General features: G+C 41.8%; 2 protein-coding genes across 3 annotated transcripts; one reads left to right on the plus strand and one right to left on the minus strand.

Annotated features, from left to right (window-relative positions):
* Positions 1-371: 371 nt before the first annotated feature.
* Positions 372-3,677, minus strand: dcps (decapping enzyme, scavenger). The gene is made up of 6 exons (XM_030739615.1): positions 3,456-3,677; positions 3,047-3,197; positions 2,824-2,969; positions 2,625-2,738; positions 1,173-1,283; positions 372-1,064 (listed from the first exon to the last, which is right to left on the minus strand). Exons 1-6 carry the CDS (start codon positions 3,648-3,650, stop codon positions 798-800), a joined length of 984 nt encoding a protein of 327 aa, XP_030595475.1. The 5' UTR covers positions 3,651-3,677; the 3' UTR covers positions 372-797.
* A 4,103-nt stretch (positions 3,678-7,780) lies between these two features.
* On the plus strand, positions 7,781-18,079 carry ids (iduronate 2-sulfatase). Of its 2 annotated transcripts, XM_030740267.1 has the most exons (13): positions 7,781-7,950; positions 8,324-8,460; positions 8,555-8,732; positions 8,839-8,927; positions 11,309-11,509; positions 13,695-13,865; positions 13,972-14,098; positions 14,663-14,821; positions 15,233-15,339; positions 16,410-16,526; positions 16,933-17,043; positions 17,242-17,352; positions 17,446-18,079. In XM_030740267.1, the coding sequence occupies exons 1-13, from the start codon at positions 7,860-7,862 to the stop codon at positions 17,524-17,526; spliced, it is 1,680 nt and encodes a 559-aa protein (XP_030596127.1). In that variant the 5' UTR covers positions 7,781-7,859; the 3' UTR covers positions 17,527-18,079. The 2 variants fall into 2 exon arrangements, with proteins under 2 accessions (XP_030596127.1, XP_030596128.1); XM_030740268.1 differs by lacking the exons at positions 14,663-14,821; positions 15,233-15,339; positions 16,410-16,526; ... (1 more) ...; positions 17,242-17,352; positions 17,446-18,079 and having other exon boundaries at positions 13,972-14,103.
* Positions 18,080-19,987: the final 1,908 nt, after the last annotated feature.

A 19,987-nucleotide genomic window follows, 5' to 3' on the forward strand; every position in this document is an offset into this window, starting at 1 on the left:
CCAGTTTCAGGCTTTACACGCGAAGCAGAAAAACTTTTACAAGTTGCACCAAACTAAAAACTTATAACATGGCTGAAAAGTGTTTCTTCCACCTCGACTTTACTTTTTTTTTCATTTTCATTTATCAGTTGTTATAAATGTGGATATATCAGCAAGCAGCTAATATTGGTTGGGCTCTAATTGTGCTCAATTTCAGCTCCACAGTTTTATTCTTGGACTCTACTAGTGTAGCTTTGTTTAAATATCTCCATATTTCTCTTATCCTGGGGTTTGGTGCAGCCCCTCAGTTCATTATGTCAGAAAATAAGGAAACGCATAATAAGCCCGCTTCAAGAGCTTATTGAAATCAACATTTCAAACTCAAATTTAAATTAAGAGTCAGAAATAAATGACTTTAATTTAGTTGGCAATATTCTGTCAAAAAGTACAAACACACACTAAAATCAGACTGATTAAAAAATTCCTTATAAACTGTTGTTTCTTTTCGTGAAAAGAGTAATAATAATTTCTAACGTGGCTACAAAAGCATATTAGACATATAAAAATTACTTTTCCAAAACTGTTTAAAAAAGAACAAAAGCTGCCAGCAAAACAGATAAGATGGGAACAGACCATCCAGATCAATAATATTGTTGTTCTGAACAGAGCTGTGAATTGCCATTAAACTCCAATCTTGTTTATAGACACAATATTTGTAGAAAGTCAATTTGAAGATGGGTACGGGCAGGTGCACTGTAAAGCTCACAGTTTGGATGGAAAGCGAGAAGCAGTGGATGGTGTTGAAAGTTTACAGTCCATTACAGCCTCCCTGCCTCCTTGAACTTGCTGAGCAGTCCATCATCTGCCGTCAGGGGGAAGTACAGTGTCCGGGTTTTGTAATAGTGGGGGTCTGACTGGAGGTTCTGGATGACGTCTGTGATGAGATGTGCCCGCTCCACGCCACAGCCCGGCACCTTGTAGCCCAGGTTGGTGAAGTGGACGTGTAGGTGGTAATAAGAGGGCTGGTAGTGCAGGTAGACTCTCAGCTTAGTGGCTGGAAGATTGTAGCGCTGGAAAATGGCCTCCTAATTTACACAGATATCATTGAGAATGAATGAAGCCACACTGAGTAAAGATGATTGATATGCATACAGATGTCTTTAATAGAGACCCAAAGATCACATGAAGCTCACCTTTCCTTTCTGGAAGATGTTCTGCAGCAGCAGGATATGCTCTGATGTCAGATCTCGAAGACTCTTGATGTTACTCTGATGTACTATTGCAATGAGGTACAAATCATCCACCTGAAAGAAGACAGATGTAGTGAGGCTGTTAAGTGGCCTAACAATCCAAGAACCCAGCATCCAGTAAATCTTTGAGTAAGTAGAAAACTCCAGGGGCTGAGAAATGAAGCCTATAATTCCTCAAATGGCACCTGAGGCTGGCACGCAAAAGTGTTGATCCAAAAGAGTCGATCCAAGAGTATTCAACTTCAGAGCAAGGGAAGGAATTTTTATATAAATAATGAGTTTAAACTGCACTAAGGCTCGTATTAAGTTACACTATATTGCCAAAAGTATTTGCTTGTCTGCCTTCACGCACATATGAACTTGAATAACATCCCATTCTGATACGGTTTAATATGATGGCGGGCCACTCTTTGCAGCTATAACAGCTTCAACTCTTCTGGGAAGGTTTTCCACAGATTTAGGAGTGTTTATGGGAATTTTTGACCATTGTTCCAGAAGCACATTTGTGAGGTCAGACACTGATGTTGGATGAGAAGGCCTGGCTCGCAGTCTCCACTCTAATTCATCCCAAAGGTGTTTTATCAGGTTGAGGTCAGGACTCTGTGCAGCCCAGTCAAGTTCTTCCACACCAAACCCGTTCCCAGGTTGGGGATATTACCATTTATCACAATCATTGAGGAAAACTGTGGATCAATCAAGATTCAAGATTGCTGTAAACATACAAATGATTTGGTGAAACTTGTGAGTAATGCTGCGGGATGGCCGCACTGCTGCTGCCAGAGGGCAACACACCACCACTGGAAGCACCACCGATCAGAGGCTCCATAATATTCGTGAGAATGTATGTGTGCATTTAGAGGGTGGGATATGAGGCTGATCCACATGAGTGTTTTGTGAGGCAGACTGAGATTTATATTTCTTTTTTCTTTTTTTTTTTAATAAAGGAAACACTGCATGGTGTTGCATAAGCACACTTTACACATCCCAGTTTTGGTGCACTCCAGTTTTGGCTTTTGTGCTTACATTCATTATCTTTTGAGAATCTTGCTCCAAATACAGTTACAGTGGGCTTTAATTAATAAATGAATTAGTCAAAATTGCTGAATTAAAAACTGCAAACTAAAGTCATCAAACCAGTGAGGGAATTGCAGCGTTTTGGATAGAAGCTGAAACACTAAATCTCATGTGTATTATACTGTTAATATCACATGCTCAAGCTTGGAGTTGTCATGCACTGCCAAATGAGATCTTGTGGTACAGAAGAACAATGTGTCACCATAAAAACATTATATGATTATATGTAATAAAAATGAGATCTAACTTTTGGATATGTAAAAAAATGCCGGGTTTCAAAGTCAGCGAAGCTGCTTAATAACAATATTCGTGATCTCTGACCTGGTTTTGGTCCCACTTGAAATCTGGGAGGAGGACAAAGCCAGCGTCGGGATCTGGATCTTCATAAACTATCCGTTCAGCCTCCGCCTTCTTCTCTAGGATGTTGTAAACCCACTGAAAGGTACAAATCAAGGAAAAGTGAACAGCGTGCATCCCAAAGTGCATCCTGGAACATAGGAGCTAATCTGAGGACACCGACCTGCACACTAAAACTCTGCTTCTGAATGTAGGGCAGAGTGATGTTCTTATAGTCTTCCTCGGTTTCCTCGACCAGGAAGCTTTCCTTACGCTGGTATTTCTTTACATGTTTCTCCGTGGCTGGACACACCACTGTGGTCTTAATCTCTGTATAACAGAAACACACAGGTAATCTGACTGAATGCACACAATAGTCAGACAGTTTATCTAGTGAGGGACCATACCATTAAGGTGAGGGGGAGCCTGGAGCCGATACGTGCTGTAGATGTCGTTTCTCATCTCCAGTTTGAGTGTGGATCCACTAAAGAGCTCAGCCAGAGCGTCTTCTCTGATCGGAGTCTTCTCCAAGATAACCACAGCATCCTGATCTGCAACCTGAAGACGACAGATTCATAAATATCCGGGTTTTGCGTTTTGTGTCATTTCTTAAGCTGAATAAAAATCTTTAACACGGGCTATTATTTTGAAATTCCAAACCGGAAGCTGGTGTTTTGCATTTCCTTTAAAAACTACTCAAACTACTGTCAATGAATGCTCACTATAATAAAACCGTTTCCCTTTTCAAGCATTATTTTCAGCTCCACAGCCACAGTCACACAGTTAAAGCTGCACTCTCAGTGCAGGCAGCGCTACCTTTCCGTGGATAAAGATGCTTTTCTCTCGGGCCGAATCACTCAACACACTTGAGGTTTTAAACCCAGACAGGACATGTTCACGGTCAAAGTCCTCTCCATCTTCTCGTCTATTCTCACTCTCAGTTTTCGTCCTCTTGGCTTCTGGTTCTGATTCAGCGGTTACAGCGCCGCCGAGCTGCCGTTTGTCCGCCATGTTCACCGTTGCTGCCTCGCTGTTCAGAGATCGTGTGTGTTTGAAACGACGTCTCACTCTGTCACCACAACGGGGACACACAAAAAAACCCAACAATACTGAATAACAAATGAGCGCAAAGGTAAATGAATATGCAAAAAGTTCAAAAATAATTTTAGGAGCAAATATAAACATTTATTTTCTTTTATTGTTTGATATTTTTGTTTGTTTATATACTTTCCTATTTATTTGCCAGGTTTTATTTATTTTATTCTAATTTAATTTTTACACTAGATATGTCTTTAGGTGATTCCAGAAGTAATAACTAATATATTCCAAAATAAGTACCATAAGTAAAGAAAGAAAGAAAGAAATAACAGATCTAGCTATTTTTACAAAAATCTGTTGTCTTTTATATATATATATATATATATATATATATATATATATATATATATATATATATATATATATATATATATAACAACAAAACAATGACTTTGGACTTTGTAGTCAATATTTAGTATTTGAAATAGAGGTCTTATTAAGAACAACGATTAGGCTGTATACAGAACGGAGGTGGAGTAGCTGATGTGGTGGTGCAGGTCCCCCAACCTATTCCTTAATATACTGTAGAACAAACAATGAAGACGGTGATGGATTTCAGAAAACCCAGCAGACAGGCCTACAGTCCTCTGACCATCAATGCTGTGGAGAGGGTCAGCAGTGTCAAGTTTCTCTGAGTCCACCTGGCAGAGGACTTGACCTTCACCACTAATACTGCAGCCATCGTCAAGAAGGTCCAACAGCAGCTCTACCCACTTAGGAGACTCAGGAAGGCAGGTCTCCCCACTCTGCACTTGGCTACCTTCTACAGGGGCATCATTGAGAGCATTATGACCTACAGCCTCATCTCCGGGTTGAATAACAGCTGTAAGAACTATGAGAAACATAAGCTGAATAGGTTGGAGTAGACAGCCAGAGGGATCATAGGTGCCCCCGCCCCTCACTGCTGGACCTCTACAGCAAGCGCTGCATCCATAGGGTGTCAGATATCCTAAAAGACCCTTACCACCCATCTCACAGCCTGTTCTTCCTGCTGCCATCTGGGAGAAGGTTCAGGAGCATCAGCTGTAGATCCAGGAGACTTTTCAACAGCTTCTTCCCACAGCCTGTGAGAGCACTAAACAAACTGTGACCAGGGACCTTCCTTGAATATTGCACAATTCTTGTTTTGCACAATCTTTATTACACAGTACTGCATATGCACTTCAACACTTAAGCCAGGGATCCTCAAATCCAGGCCTCGAGGTCTGGTGTCCTGCAGGTTTTAGATGTGTCTCTGCTTCAACACACCTGAGTCAAATATAGAAGTCAATAGCAGGACTCTGGAGAACGTAACTGCATACTGAGGAGGTAATTCAGCCATTTGATTCAGGTGTGTTGGATCAGGGACACATCTAAAACCTGCAGGACACCGGACCTCGAGGCCTGGATTTGAGGATCCCTGACTTAGGCTCTCACTGGCTGCTGGCCTTATTGCTGTTTTTATATCTTAGTATATTTATATTTTAGTTAGATTGTTTTTAACTATATTTGCACTGCCTCGTTCCAGGTGAAACACCATTTTGTTTCTGTTGTACCTGCAACTGCAGAAATGACAAAGAATCTTGGAATGATTTCCCCCACGACACTACAAACACTTCAGCTTTCTTTCTTTTCTTGGGATGGGAAAAGTCAATACAGCATAGTACTGAGATATTTTGCATGGCAATATTGTATTGATACAGGGACACCTAATATGAATATATTATGAAATACATGAAACTACTCTGGGAATACTATGAACAAGAGGGCTCATCTCATGCACCATCATTCCGAGGAAGCATTAGCCAAACAAACTTACATTAAATCATCTCAACTGAAAAACCATCCAACACTGGACACACTGAGCTTGACAAATCTGCCTCCTGATTTAGAGCAAGCTAATGGCTCAGACACATGAGTGAAAACAGGACACCAACCTCCTTTTTATCTGCAAAATGGCTGCCTGGTGATTACAGTGAATTTTTTCTCATTCTGTGATCGATTGATAATGTTAATGACTAAATGGTTGCCCAGGGTTTGAGGGTGTTGCACACTCACAACCACTTTTGATCACAAGGCGATTGCACAGGTCGCCTAATAGGAGGCAACCTTTCTGCAAACAGTTGCAGCCTGACTCAGACTGACTGCAATCACTTTCAGAGAAATTTATAAATTCAGACAGATTGCCAACATGTTGTCGTCAGTCTGAATGAGTCTTTGTCAATCAGTGCAACTCAAGGGAACTCGACTCAACTGGCTGCCAGCTGGTTGTATCTTGGTAATATTCCTGTAGAACAGGAAGGCTGCTGAGTGGAAATCTAACAGTTAAATGTGAATTTCTGTTGCCAACTTGACTCCATTCGATTGCAGAATGACTCCATCTTGGCAACATTTATGGCAGGTTTTAGGGACAGCATTGGTATGATGATAATCTTATTTTGCAGCCAAAAAAACAAAACAAAAAAAACAAAACAAATAACTTTATCTTATTGGATAAAACAGATACTGACAAAGTTGAACTTTGAGGAGATAATTTGCAGTTGAAAAAGAGGTGATAAATCACAATATATGTCACTGCAATACTCAGCATATCGCAAAATGTTAAAAATTGCAATAATATAGTATTGTGAGTGAAGTATTGTGATAATATCCTATCATGGGGTGTCTGATGACTTCCTCTTCTAGCACACAAATCTTTTCTTTGGCCCTGCTGTCATCTGAAACAGTCCCTTAAATTTGCAGAAGCCAATAATGTGCAGGGTAATAATATAATATAAAGAAATTACCTGTTTTGCAAGTATCTTATATGACTCATTCAGACAATGACAACTCTATTGGGGAAGATGATTCTGCATTATTGTACCTACAGTATAATCAATAAAATCCTTTTTGACCACTTCAAATGCCTTTATAGAGTGTGAAGATATATTTGTTGCAGCTTCTGCTGCTCTCTTGGCCAGATCTGTCTTAAAAAGACATTTTTAATGCCAATGGCACTTTTAACCCAAAGAGATAAAGAATATATAAAAGTCACTTTGGCAAAAACTGATCACAGCTTCTGCCTTGTGACAGGAAAGCTTTATCAGGCTCAGTGCTAATAGAGGTCTTCCAATGTCAAAAACCTGCCAGTGTGATTTCAGTCCATGTTTAAATAAATCCAGCAGGACACGAGACATTTGTTAAAACTGCTGCAGTGTTTTCAAAAGATGGGACAGTGATTGTGTTTATGAATACTGGTGACTTTATTCATTTTTATTAAGATACAATATTTTTTCCCCCGTGCTTGGACTCAGTTTCTCTTTTTGGAAATAACCTCTGTGGGTTTTGAGAAAATCCTTTAACATGGTACTGACGAGGCAGGGCTGCACAAGTATCCCACAGCAAGCCTGTATATGTCTTTATATATGCACCTCTGCCTATATGATACCTTTTAGGTGTTGCTGTTCTACCCCAGTTGCAAACACTTCACCTTGGAATGAAAAAAAGACTTGTGAATATTATAGTAGTAACACATTTAATTATTTATAGGTATGTGTAATACCTTACTGGGAGAGATCAGCTCAAAGTGTTACAGTGGAAACAGTTCTCCTGTTAGCAGCTACATTGAAACCAGCTCCCTCTGTGTCACAGAAAACTGGCGAAACTCCCAACAGAACACCAATACATTTTGTGGGGATCTGTTGCGTTTTCATAAATCACACCAACACTCGAACCACTACCTGAACCGACGAGGCTTAAGACGTCACCAGTGACGTCACTCCCCCTGAATGGAGCAAGCCTCGATACGCTTCGTAAAAGACTTCCTGGATTTCACGACACACTCAAGTCCGCACTTTTCAAGTACATACTAGCAAGTACGCAACTATGAACTTGCGTACTTAAGCACTGAGAAATGGCCACGCTCCAAAGCCTCGGCACAGCTGTCCCATCACTACTTACGAGCATCTCATATGATTGACAGGTCACTGAACAAATGAAACGAGCTGTACCGGGGCCGCTGCTCAGCTGACCAATGAAGAGTGACAGCTGCTTAATCAGGAAGTTATTAAATCACCAAACCGGGCACGCCGCCTTGTTTTGACGGGAGAGGGCGGCCGGTGAGGAGGTTTGAACCTTACGCGAGGGCAACCGCTTAATAGCCGTATGGACCACTCTAAAATGGGCATTTTTGTCCTGGTGTGGCTTTTCCTGCTGGTCCTTCACTACTCGACATGTGCTGCTGACGCGATAAGCGGTAGGCAGAATTTAGATTAGGTTAATTTAATTTCCGGCAAGACTTTAAAGGCTTTCTAATGAATTTCGCGTTTGTTTGTGTCAGACTATAACTAGGTTAGCTTACATTAGCCTTGATGAGTGCTTAATGTTTAGTTTACTTAGTGGCTGAATTAAATTTACCAGCTGAACAGTGCTTTGTTTTGCGCGCAGGCTCAGCGTTGGTTGAAAGTAAACCTGCTGGGTTTTCCTTCAGTTTATTTTCAGGTTCCTTTTTAATGTTGCTCTACTTGGATGTTTAACTGTGCTTACTTCAACTTACCTGTGAACTCGCTCCTCGGCTGGTTTGAGGGTGTTGAAAGAAAGTGTCTAATCTGTGGTGCGTGTGCTTTCAGAGAGGAAAAATGTCCTCTTCATCATAGCAGATGACTTGCGGACATCCCTGGGGTGCTATGGGGACTCCCTGGCTAAATCACCCAACATTGACCAGCTGGCATCCAAAAGCCAAGTTTTTCTCAACACTTTTGCACAGGTCATTTGCTTTGTTCATGTTTTGTTCTGCAAACTGTCAAAGAACCTGGATATGAGGCTAACATCTCCTGACTGAGTGCGTTTTCCTCTCTCAGCAAGCTGTGTGCGCTCCCAGTCGGACATCCATGTTAACCAGTCGCAGACCGGACACAACCAGGCTCTATGACTTTAACTCCTACTGGAGAGTCCACTCTGGCAACTACACAACCCTGCCGCAGTACTTTAAATCTCAAGGGTACTTCACTATGTCTGTGGGCAAGGTATTTCACCCAGGCAAGTTCAACCAGATGCATTTTGAATAGAAATCCATGCACCAAGAACCACACATGCATCACTTTTTAGTAGAATAGCAGTGCAAATGTTTATTTTCACTTTGCAGGCATTGCCTCTAACATGACTGATGACTACCCTTACAGCTGGTCCATCCCAGCCTATCACCCACCGTCATTCAGATATGAGAAAAAAAAGGTATGACTCCCGACGTGTTGTGATAAAAAGAGCAATGTTTCACAATGTTAATGATCCTTTAGTACATCTGACTCATCACTTCTAGAGAGGTACCCCTTCAGGGAATAATTCATAGGTCAGTGGGTCCACCCGTCTTCTCCCTCTGATATTATCTGATTAATATTTTCATTGTATTACAGAAATCTACTAATCCGTTTTTAGGCTTTTGTCCTGATTCTGCCCTCTCAGTTGCTCTGAAAGGAAAGAGCACTCCTTTCTAATGGTTCCACTGGAAACTATGAGAAAGTAGAAAGCAGGTTAAATAGTTTTCCTTTTCTTCGTATTTTAGTTTTTGCTCTCATGGGCTGGATTTTTCTCTGTTAAAGAGTAAATGGTGTGATTGATGCAGTGGACAAAGAGGTTACACCCTTTAACAGCTTTTCATTTATTTCTGCTTTTCAATCCTCCACCGTTTCTCTTCTGTGCTTCTCATTTTTATCTTTTACATTATTATATTTTCCTTCATTTCAATCTTTCTTTCTTACCTTTATGCTGAAGTCTGCTGTGTTATCGTAGAGTTGTTGATTTGGTTCTTTTCTCCTGCTTTATCTGTTAATGGCTGTAATTTCATCAGTGGGGGGATTGCTTGTGCATCTGATTTGATTGTGGCCTCTCCTTGTTTTTTTTTGAGTATGGGTCATCTCTGTGAACCCCTTCCCCCCCAAGCAGGAGCTCTTGCTTGGACTTTGTGCCCTCCCGTTTGATATTCCTCACCGATCCTGGTTTTTAGAATCAATGTTTCACCTGGTCAGCGACCATGAAAGCATTAAGCCATCTCCTATGATTGAATCCAGCTTAGCTAATCAGTCTCTTGTGGTTTTGAAGAACCAAGCTAATCGGATTAGCCTAGCCAGAGTTGGCTGATCGTGGGTCACACAGTCGGTCTTGGATCTTTTTAAAGTGCTGTATGGCGAACACACCCCTAGTAGCATACGTAAGTTTCAAAACCCAGAAGAGACCAATTCGGGTTTTAAAAAAACAAAGCTGGTCAGGTTGGAGCAATGCAGGCTACCAAACAACCTGTGGTTCTTGATTTAAACATAAAGTAGACATCTTGGTTAGCTTTACCTGCATACATGCTAAAATATTTTTGAATCAACTCATCAATGATTGAACACATTTGCAATTTTTTAAATATTTCTTTAACTTCTTTTTTGACCCTTTTGACACTGGTAGACAGTCTTTTTCCTGTTGCTTGGGGGAATCCTTTGGCACCGGTTCTTTATCCAGAGGTCCATTAGCAGCTGCAGTGCCATCATTTGTCATGGCTACGTCTGTCAGCTGAGCCAGCAGCAGCTGAAACTCTGCCACAACATGGAGCGCTGGCATCGGGCCAACAGTGGCTGCATTATCATTGAAACTGGAAATGGTGGCAGCACCTGACTCTTCATGGGTGGAGGCAGCAGTGTCCAACTTGATCATGAAAACCAGTGGCTGCTTAAGGGCTGGCATCATAAGTAATGTGGAAATTTGGCATTCAGTGTCAAAAATGGAAGCAGCAGATGCATCTGATTCTTCATGGGTGACTCTGTAGTGGGGCACTGCCACACCTTCATCAACCTTCATCAGTGTTTAAGGTTGGGAGCAGCTGATCACCAGTCAGCATTTTGGTCATCATCATTGGATTTCTTAAATTCAGATCTTCATTGGTCGAAATCTCTGCGTGTCTATTTGTGATGCTGAAACTCTTGCCTGCGTCTTCCCAGCGCAGTCGTCGTCGTCTCAGTAAATCGATCTTTTTGGTACAGCTGGATCTTTTGAGCCAGTCTCGAGCTGCCTTTGGTTCTTCAGAGCTCAGTCAGCTGCCCGTTCTCATTAAGAAGATGGCTGGGGAAGTGGTTTCTTGGATACACATGGTTCTGTGCATTTTTGGAGAGAGTGCATTAGACCCTCAACTTTGAGTGCCCTTGTGACAGATTTAGCTGATTCACTCAGAATTTTGTTTTATTTGAATTATACAGGGCTGAGTGGCTCATGAAATAATGCACAGCCTCTATATGTGAGCTGACATCTGTGTGCTCTTCCAACCGAGCCAGTGAAATGAAACTTTTTAGAAGGTCTGAAAAATCGTTCCTTTGGGACTGAAGTCTCTCTTGTCTTTGCATATGACTTTGCAGCCATACACAGAATCTGTTTTCAACACACATTGTACTCGATCTGCTCTGTATGAAACCGCTTCTAGCAACTACAGAACTTAAACAGCTAAAGACGATGTTTCTTGTGAAATGGTAGAAAACATGGCAGAGCCCAAAGACGTGCGTAGGTAAGACGATCAATACTGGAATATTTATGCAGCCACAACTTAAGAAGTAGCATCATTTTCACATAAACCTTGTTTCCAGGTGTGTAAAGGGGAGGATGGTAAACTCCACGTCAACTTGCTATGTGCAGTGAATGTGGCCGAGCAGCCTGGGGGAACCCTCCCTGACCTGGAGAGCGTAGACGAGGCGGTGAGGTTACTGAAGACTCGACCCAACGATGGCACTCCTTTCTTCTTGGCTGTGGGCTTTCATAAGCCACACATACCTTTTAGGATACCACAGGTATTTGACCCACTGGATTACTTGTACTATAATGTACATATTAGTTAAATAGATCAGTGCAGTTACGGTATTTTAAGTATTGATATTAGCTGCAGGCGATTCTTTTCAGTCCAGTCAGTCGGTGTTTGCAGGGTTCACGTGGCTTAAAGGTTCTGACTTCCTGCAGGCATCTCAGTGACTACCTGAAGTGCCAAATAAGCACAAATGTTTCAACCAAGAATTTATAATTCAGATATGAATCCTCTTATTGAGTACTGAGGTGTAGGGCTGCATGATTATGGCCATAATAATTTTGCTGATAATTTTGATCTGCACCGAGATCCCGATTGATTTATTACGATTATTTATTTTGCTGTGCTACATTCCTGCTAATGTAGAAAGCCTGAATTCAGAGCATCTCTGGAGGAAAATATAAAGAAACTGCATTAAACCTGAGCACAGTTAAATCAACAGAACGTTGCTGTTAAAACATCTTTGTATATATATAAGCTGTTTATTCACCTGACCTAAGTGAATCTCCATGTACCTGCATGATTGGTGTGAATAAAACTCATAACAAAGTACTCGACAGCTGTGAGATTCCTCCACGTTTCCCGTGCAGTGTTTAGCATACAGTGCAGGTTTTGCCATGTTTTTGCAAATAATTGTGCAGCAGGATAACCTGTCTTTGGTCCAGTAAGTTGACCATTCTCCTGAAGCCTTTGGTACTCGCTGTGATTAGTGGACACAGCTTTGGCCCAATGGAATGTAATTGATTGGTGATATCAGTTTGTGAGCTGGATGGACGTGCTGACGAGCTGCGCAGGCTCAGTTTTATGTCTGAGTTGATGTTGGATGATACATGTTCGCAACCACTGGACTGTTTTTTCTCTCTTGGCCTTCCTTATACTGCAGTTGGTGTGTTTTAGGTGGTTTAATGGTTGCAGACCGATCTCTGCAGCACATTCAGCATGTGATTTGTTCTTGGTCAATGTCACGTGCCCGAAATCCAAAGTATTTCCAAACAACTGCTGACAATCTGCTTCTAGGAACACGCTCTTTGCCTCCTACTGTGGCAGACATTTGATTATTTGGGTGTCAGCAGTCTGTTATCTGTCTTTTAATGTACTGTTAACTCATCAAGCTGCGCAGTTCAGAGAAACAGTCAGTGATCAGCACATGGTCAGGCAGTGATTTTTTTTTTTTTTTTTTTTTTGTGAGAGAAGAGTCCCTATCAATAAAGTTAGTGAATGATCTGGTTTGATTGAAAGGCTCTGCTATTGTTGCCATTAAAAACTCAGTCATGTCAACTTTAATGTCAAGGATCAGATTTGAGTCTTGGGCTACAATCCAGGGATACAGCTGCAGTCCACTGAGGCCGAAGGTGATGCCTCAGCTCAGGAGCAGCATGAAGCATGTGTTTTGACATTCACGTGGTTGTTGCAGCATGAATTCACCCTTGAGGGTCGGAATTTTGCTGTAATCTCCTGAATTGTCGAAGGGAAAACAATTGGGACAAATGACCTGAACTGTAGCACGTGCTGTTAAAACAAAGGATTTTTTTTTTTTTTTAAAGTAACCTCAATGCAGCCTTGGTTCTCCACCTGCCCTGCTGCGACATTTGCAACAAGCTAATGTTGCACAGTCGTGTTCTGAGTGCTACAAGCTTGCAGACACCACATTTCTGATTGTCTGCACTGAACTCAAGTGCAACTACTGCTGATGGAATCTGTCATTCACAGCACAGTCACTCTGTGATGGTATGCTCTATACAACTCAGTTAGTCCTCAGCCACAAAATGAACAGCTTGTCTTTAGCACAAATATGGCTCAGTATGTGAAGTGGGGAAAGTGGAAGTTATTGTCCTGCTGCAAAAGCCTGTTTTGCTCAGTGGGATTGTTCATTTGGATAAAAGAAGCAGGAACTGAGTAAAAGCTGCCAAGAAAAGAGGATGTATAACATGAAGGAGCAAACATGTGGAGAGCAGAATACAAGAGGAAAAAGTGAGGAAGGGCTGAAATGGGGAAATGATGCTGAGCTTAGCTGAAGAGAACGAGAAAGTTAGGAAGGAAGTGAAATTAAGTGTGTTTGAGATGGGACAGTGAATTCCTGGAGCTAATACTTTGCAATGTTAGTTGGAAAAATGCATGCACAAGGAATTCATTATCTAGACTGGAATTGGAAATAATTCCAGTATTTTTCTCAGGAGTACCTGAGCCTTTATCCTCTAGCTCAGATGACTCTGGCCACTGACCCAGATGTTCCTGAACGCCTTCCTCCTGTGGCCTACAACCCCTGGGTGGATTTAAGGAAGAGAGAGGATGTTCAAAAACTCAACATTAGCTTCCCCTATGGACCTATACCTAAAGACTTCCAGGTATGAACAAGCTGCTCTCAACACCTTTAAACCTGCAACTATTTGGTTGCCATGTTCCTTAAAAAAAAAATAGTAATACAGTAGTATTCTGTACCATGTGTTCCAGCTGCGTATCCGTCAGCACTATTATGCTGCAGTGTCTTATATGGACGCACAAGTTGGGCGGCTGCTCAGTGCACTGGGAGATCTGGGGCTGGCTAACAACACTATGGTGGTGTTCACCTCTGATCATGGTTAGTAAACACTCATCGGATGAACTGTAGGCAGTCAATATTCATGTTTTTTTTTTTTTCTGTTTCTCTTTTCAGCATTTAGTAAAATAAGTGGCTAAAATATCTTTAATCAGGCCTTCTGTGCACATCAAAGGATGTATTGTTTATTGAGTGTGCCCTTTTTTTTGTCTTGAACCACCAGATGGCAGTGTTGTAACAGCAAACTGTGCCATGATTTGTTTTCACAGGTTTTCTCTAGTCTAAAACTCCCAGCTCTTATTCTGCACCACCTCCCTTTTTAAAAAAAAAAAAAAAGGGAAAAAAAGAAACTTTGACTGGAAAACTCAGTTTTCTTTTAATGTCTCATTCAGTGGAGAATGTTAGACTGAATCCTCTGTGACTGTTTGATGTAGCACTGAGTAAAGCCCAGTCAAATGCTATAATTTTCATGACTGGAGCAAACATCAGTTAAATGTAAGACTTTATTTGTATGACAGACTAATTAATTTCTCCTGTTTGCCTGAGTCTTATATATATATTTTTTTTTAGGTCAACCTATGATCTATGGTGTTTCTCTCGTTGCAGGTTGGTCGCTGGGTGAACACGGCGAATGGGCTAAGTACTCAAATTTTGATGTCACAACACGCGTACCTCTGATCCTCTTTGTGCCGCGTGGCACTGAAGTCAGTAACTCAGCCTTCCCCTTTATAGATGTCTTAAGCCAACCAGAGCAGAGATTCAAAAGTAAGCCCCCCTCCAGTGCCACCAAAATTAGTTGGCACTGATAACATGAAATGGACAGCTCTGCAGTTAAAGCCCCACACATGTGAAGTCACAAAGGAAACTTGGTTTGATTAAAATGATTGTTTTGGGTTTTTTTTTTTTTTTTTCTGTTAACTGGTGTCATGAACATTTGTAAATACAAGTTATTAATATGCCAGCATGACATTAATAAGTCTTTGATTTCCATATAGAGCTGCCAAATGATTTAGACAGGGATACACTTTGATATTTTGCCTCCGGACAGCTTTTACTTCAAATACAAGTGATGCAATAATCATGAAAGTTAAGTGGAGGATATTTAGTAAATGTTAGTGGATATCTTGACTGGCTTCAATTTTTGAGAAGTCTGTAATTGGATGACTTTTCTCTTAGATGGCAAAGTTAGAAGCAGCCTGGTGGAGCTGGTGGATGTCTTTCCTACTGTGGCCTACCTGGCTGGCCTCAAAGTACCGATGTATTGTCCAGACATTTCTTTCCAGGTATCAAGACATGAAAATTAATCCATGTATATAACCACAAAAACAAATTTGTGTAATTTATCCACAGCTTTTGACCTGGTACCTGCAAAACCATCAGCCTTGAAGACCATTGTTCTCAGGACCAAGACAGCCTTTATGTCCTGCCATTCAGACTTTAGTCAGCCTGTCGCAGGGCTAACACAGACAACCTGTTCACACTCACACCTATGGGCAATTTAGAATCACCATTTAACCTAACTCTTTGGACTGTTGGGAGGGGGGGGGGGGGGTCAGTGTACCTGGAGAAAACCCACATAAATACAGGAAGAACATGAAGACTCCACACTGGAAGGCCCCAGCCTACCAGGCAGCAGAGCTAACCACCTCACCACCGTGTGAGCATGTGTGCTGAGGGCATGGATGTAATCAGACAAAACCATTGTTGTGTTGCCAATTGTAAAAGTGATGTCATCACTGCCAGCACACTGTCCAGTTTGTTTTATGGCTCGTCGGCACAGATGCAAAATGGATTAAATGGACGCACGAGTCCACTGGCAGGGTCTGTCACCACGGACCAGGCTGGACCACACCAGTCAGCTCCCACTGATCTTAAAATCATGTTCATCACCATCTTCGTACTACAGTCTCTACCTCATTAGACCAGAAAATAACTCAGTTAAGAAAATGGATGGACTGCTTATCCACGCAGAGTTGCAGAAGGCGGGAGCCTCTTGGAGCTGACAGGGTGTGCCCGATCATTGGAATAGGTCGCCACTCCATCTGGACTCTTAACACAAAGAGACAGATTATCAGACAGCCAATTAAGAACCATCAGTGGGCCTAACATGCTTGTCTGTGGACTGTGAGGGAAGCAGAGCACCTTCTAAGGACCTTCTAGCTGTGAAGCTATTGCACCCCACCCTCCCACCCACCCTGTACCTGAACTAATATTTGCCATTTCTTCTCGTTGCCATCTGAGTTCAAATGACATTGCATTAATATGGCTAAGTAAACCGAATGAAGCCCAAACATAGCAGGCATGAATCTGACATCCATTCCCTTTACTCTTTGGTCTGTTTTCTTGCTTTCAGGTGGAGTTGTGTACAGAAGGAGAAAACCGGGCCTATACCTCTCTACAAGCGCAAATGGAAAGGAGCTCAGAAGATATAGCTTTCAGCCAATATCCTCGGCCTGCTGATACACCACAGGTAGCTTGTTTAAAAAAAGGCACATCCAAAAGCGTTTGTGAGGTGGCTAAAGGTTAACGCATAGTTTTGTATCAGTCTTGAAGTAATTGCAGAGTAGAAGGTGGGCATGTTTTTAATACAGACACGTCTTAATGGTATTTTTAATATGGTGATTGTGAACTTGCGCTTACATGAGTGTCTGTTGCTTGTACTAGAGCTGTTAGCATCAAGCACACGGTCTTTGTATTAAAATATCCAGGCCGGTGCTGCTCCTGCTGTAGGTTAATCTCCGTATGCACCATTTTGGCAGTCTGACCGCAGCTCATCAGCTGGCTCGCAGTGTGAGCTGGCAGCTGCAGATTTGACTGCACTGCATGAGATTTTTGCAGTTTGAAGATGCTTTATAATTCCAAGTTTTTCCTCTTAGGAGAACTCTGACCTTCCCAACCTTGAAGACATAAAGATCATGGGTTACTCTCTGCGCACCTGGGACTATAGGTACACTCTGTGGCTGGGCTTTAATCCTAAAACCTTTCAGGTAGGTGTATCGCATACCTGCACAGCATAACGGTCATCTTTCTTTCATCAGCCTCGGTCTGCTATTCTCCCCTGTGTGAGTGTGTTAGGCTCAGGCTAGGGAGTTGAATGTGATGGATCCATCCATCTTGTCTCACAATATGTTGAAGATGGAAGCGTATTAAATTTGTCTGCATCATCCATCTGTCTCTCCATCCAGGTGAATGTGTCTGATGTCCACGCCGGGGAGTTGTACCTGTTAGCGGACGACCCCGATCAGGACAAGAACGTCTACGAGGACTACATGAGGAAGACTGCCAACCTTCCTCATGTAAGCTGGAATTCATTTTAGAGGCTTTCCGCTCTGTCATGCATTCATTTGCTGTCTTGTTTATTCATTTGCTGTCTTGTGTTTGCGGTCCAGACTGTGAGTTTACAGATGAGACTGAAGCTGCAGTTCCAGTACCTCACAGCAGGGATGAAAACGCGCAGAGGGGAGAGATGAGGACGAGAACAAAACACAACAGATGGGGACGAGCAAAAAGGGAAGATGGATGGATGAGAGGGAGAAAAATGCTCGGATGCTGTGTTTACTGTAGTCAATACATGAATCATTATGTGATATCCATGTAATTTGTGTGAAATTGGCTCTTCAGGCTAATGTTTCCATTCAAGAACTCATTGATGGGCAGATTTAGTTTCTGGCTTTAAAAAAATATATTTCACTCATGCTTTGTTTCACCAAGTGGAGTTCATGATTTGCAAAGTATGTTGATGCTAACAAAAGGAAACATCTCTATGTGCAGAAACTTGTAATTCATTCATCTTCCTTCTGTTAAACACAGCTTCCAGTGTTTTCAGTGTCTGGTCTCTTCACATCAGCCATTCATGTCTGTGTAAACTGCAGCATCAGCCTGTTTGGAGGAAGAGTCGTGAGGAAGAGTTGAGGAAAGGAAAATTTTCTGCTTATCTACTGTAGTCAAAGGAACACTGGCCTGTTTTTAACAGTTAGCTGCCTTTTTGTTTGGAGGTTAGATGAGAACATTGGTACCCCCCCCCCCCCCCCCCCCCCCCCCCCCCCCATATAAATAGAGCAACTTTTTCCTAATTTGACTCAATCTCTACACAATTTAAACAAAGTTTATTTACGTGGTGAATGCTACATCCAGAGACTTTTCCATCTTAGCCAGGCTGACCACATTTGTACGAGAGCTAGGGTGTTAGGCGTTAACTCCAGCGCTGACTCGGTTAGGATGGTGCATCCATGATTCACTGAGATTAAATGGGTTGTCAGTTGCGGCTGGAGAAAAACAGGCTTGGGAGAAATTAACATTTGACTCAAAGCTGCAGTTTCAAGCCTTAATAAAATGTCAACATGTGAGTCATGTACAAATTTAACCTCCACACTGTGGGCATAAGCAGGGACATTGGTTAGAGACCAAACTTGCTTATTTTTGGCATTGGGGGCTGACTCACTTTTGGAGCCAGCCTCATATGGCAACTAGAGGAAGTGCAGTTTTTGGCACTTGCTTTTTTTTTTTTTTTCTTTGCTTCATTTTTTAACCCTTGGTGCTGCCACACAGTTCTGCAGAGTTGATAATTAAAATTAGACATGGTTTTTGTAAAGCTTTGGTGGTGGTGGTAGGATTTTAAACTTCCTCCTATGAACATCTTTGCACTGTGCAAACCTCCAGCTGACTTATGTTTACGATAAAGAAGACTTATCCAGGTTAACTTAAAAACAAAACAAATAAAAAAACAAAAAACCTTTTAACAAATCTCATTAAACCCACAGGTGTCTGTGCAGCTGCACTGCTGACAGTTTTTACTGACTAGATAGAAATGGCATGTAGAAGTCTTTTCATTAAAAGGAGTATTAAAGGAAACTTGAAGAACGAGGCCTTTTAATTAATGTTGACACATATTTCATATTTCTCATCGGTGTACCGTTAAACTGCTTTAGGGACACTTTTAAGGGGAAGTCTCTCACGATAGCAGCCGATGGGGACTTCCACAGTTCTTTACTGTAGTGTTAAACAATGTGACATTTCTATTTGCACTTGATGTTACTTGCAGCTATTTGCCCCCCCCCTCATAAACAGTCAGTTCAGATCAATTCAGAGACCTGGAATGAAGTGAGTAAAAGCCACCCATAATTAAATGCAAATGAAACAGACTGTAGCTACATTTACTGTGGTTCCAATGTGTGAACATCCTGTGCTGTGGTAATTTAGAAGAAAGCAATTTCAGCTTGAACTTCAGGTCCAACAGTGAATGGAAGGGATTTGCTCCGTCAACTTTTATTGTTGGCTGCACTGACTTCATGTTAATGAGATATAAATGAATCCTTTTTTTTTTTTAATCATCTGTTGGCTTCTGACGTGTCAGGATGAGGAAGAAATCTTAAGATGGAATTGAACTGGTTCATTTGTCCATGTTTCCTGTGTGCCAAAACAAAACATATTTTATATCTCAGGAACTGTGAGTTTAATCTGTAATAAACTGTCAATATAGACTCCGCTAGTAGAAAAATGAGTTTATTCTTGAGTTCAGTTGCATTAGAGCATCCCTAAAACTATAGTTCTCTTATGGGGGAGGGTGCTGCAGAAATAATTTAATAATTTAAATCTCAGGCCTGGCAAGGAAACGTGTGTGTGTGTGTGTGTGTGTGTGTGTGTGTGTATATTTGTTCTGATTGTTTAAAAAAAATGATTAAAAATGTTGGGCTTGAGCATCAAAAGTTTCCTTGTGATCACAGCTCCTGTTTGTTTTCTGTGTCCTGCAGAAACACTTTGCTGCCTGTGCACACGCCCCACTGCTCTGTTGTAATGCGTTTTGTGCTCAGCCACAGCAGAAGCGTATAAAGCTGCAGGGTAGTGAAGGAGCTCCTCAGGGACCTCGCCAGTCTATTCTGTGTGTTCTCCCCTCCCTCCCCTCACAGAAAGCACGCGCCCGCTCTGTGGCAC

The sequence above is a fragment of the Archocentrus centrarchus genome, chromosome 10, assembly GCF_007364275.1.
Source record: "Archocentrus centrarchus isolate MPI-CPG fArcCen1 chromosome 10, fArcCen1, whole genome shotgun sequence".
Lineage (NCBI taxonomy): Eukaryota > Metazoa > Chordata > Actinopteri > Cichliformes > Cichlidae > Archocentrus > Archocentrus centrarchus.

Bases quoted from the DNA above. Each gene is read 5' to 3' on its own strand.
- dcps (XM_030739615.1), bottom strand. From the start codon at position 3,650: ATGGCGGACAAACGGCAGCTCGGCGGCGCTGTAACCGCTGAATCAGAA. The intron at 3,198-3,455 runs GTAGCGCTGCCT...TGTCGTCTTCAG, and splicing joins GCATCTTTATCCACGGAAAG to GTTGCAGATCAGGATGCTGT. The intron at 2,970-3,046 runs GTATGGTCCCTC...TCTGTTATACAG, and splicing joins GGCTCCCCCTCACCTTAATG to AGATTAAGACCACAGTGGTG.
- ids (XM_030740267.1), top strand. From the start codon at position 7,860: ATGGACCACTCTAAAATGGGCATTTTTGTCCTGGTGTGGCTTTTCCTG. The intron at 8,461-8,554 runs GTCATTTGCTTT...TTCCTCTCTCAG, and splicing joins TTCTCAACACTTTTGCACAG to CAAGCTGTGTGCGCTCCCAG. The intron at 8,733-8,838 runs GCAAGTTCAACC...TTCACTTTGCAG, and splicing joins GGGCAAGGTATTTCACCCAG to GCATTGCCTCTAACATGACT.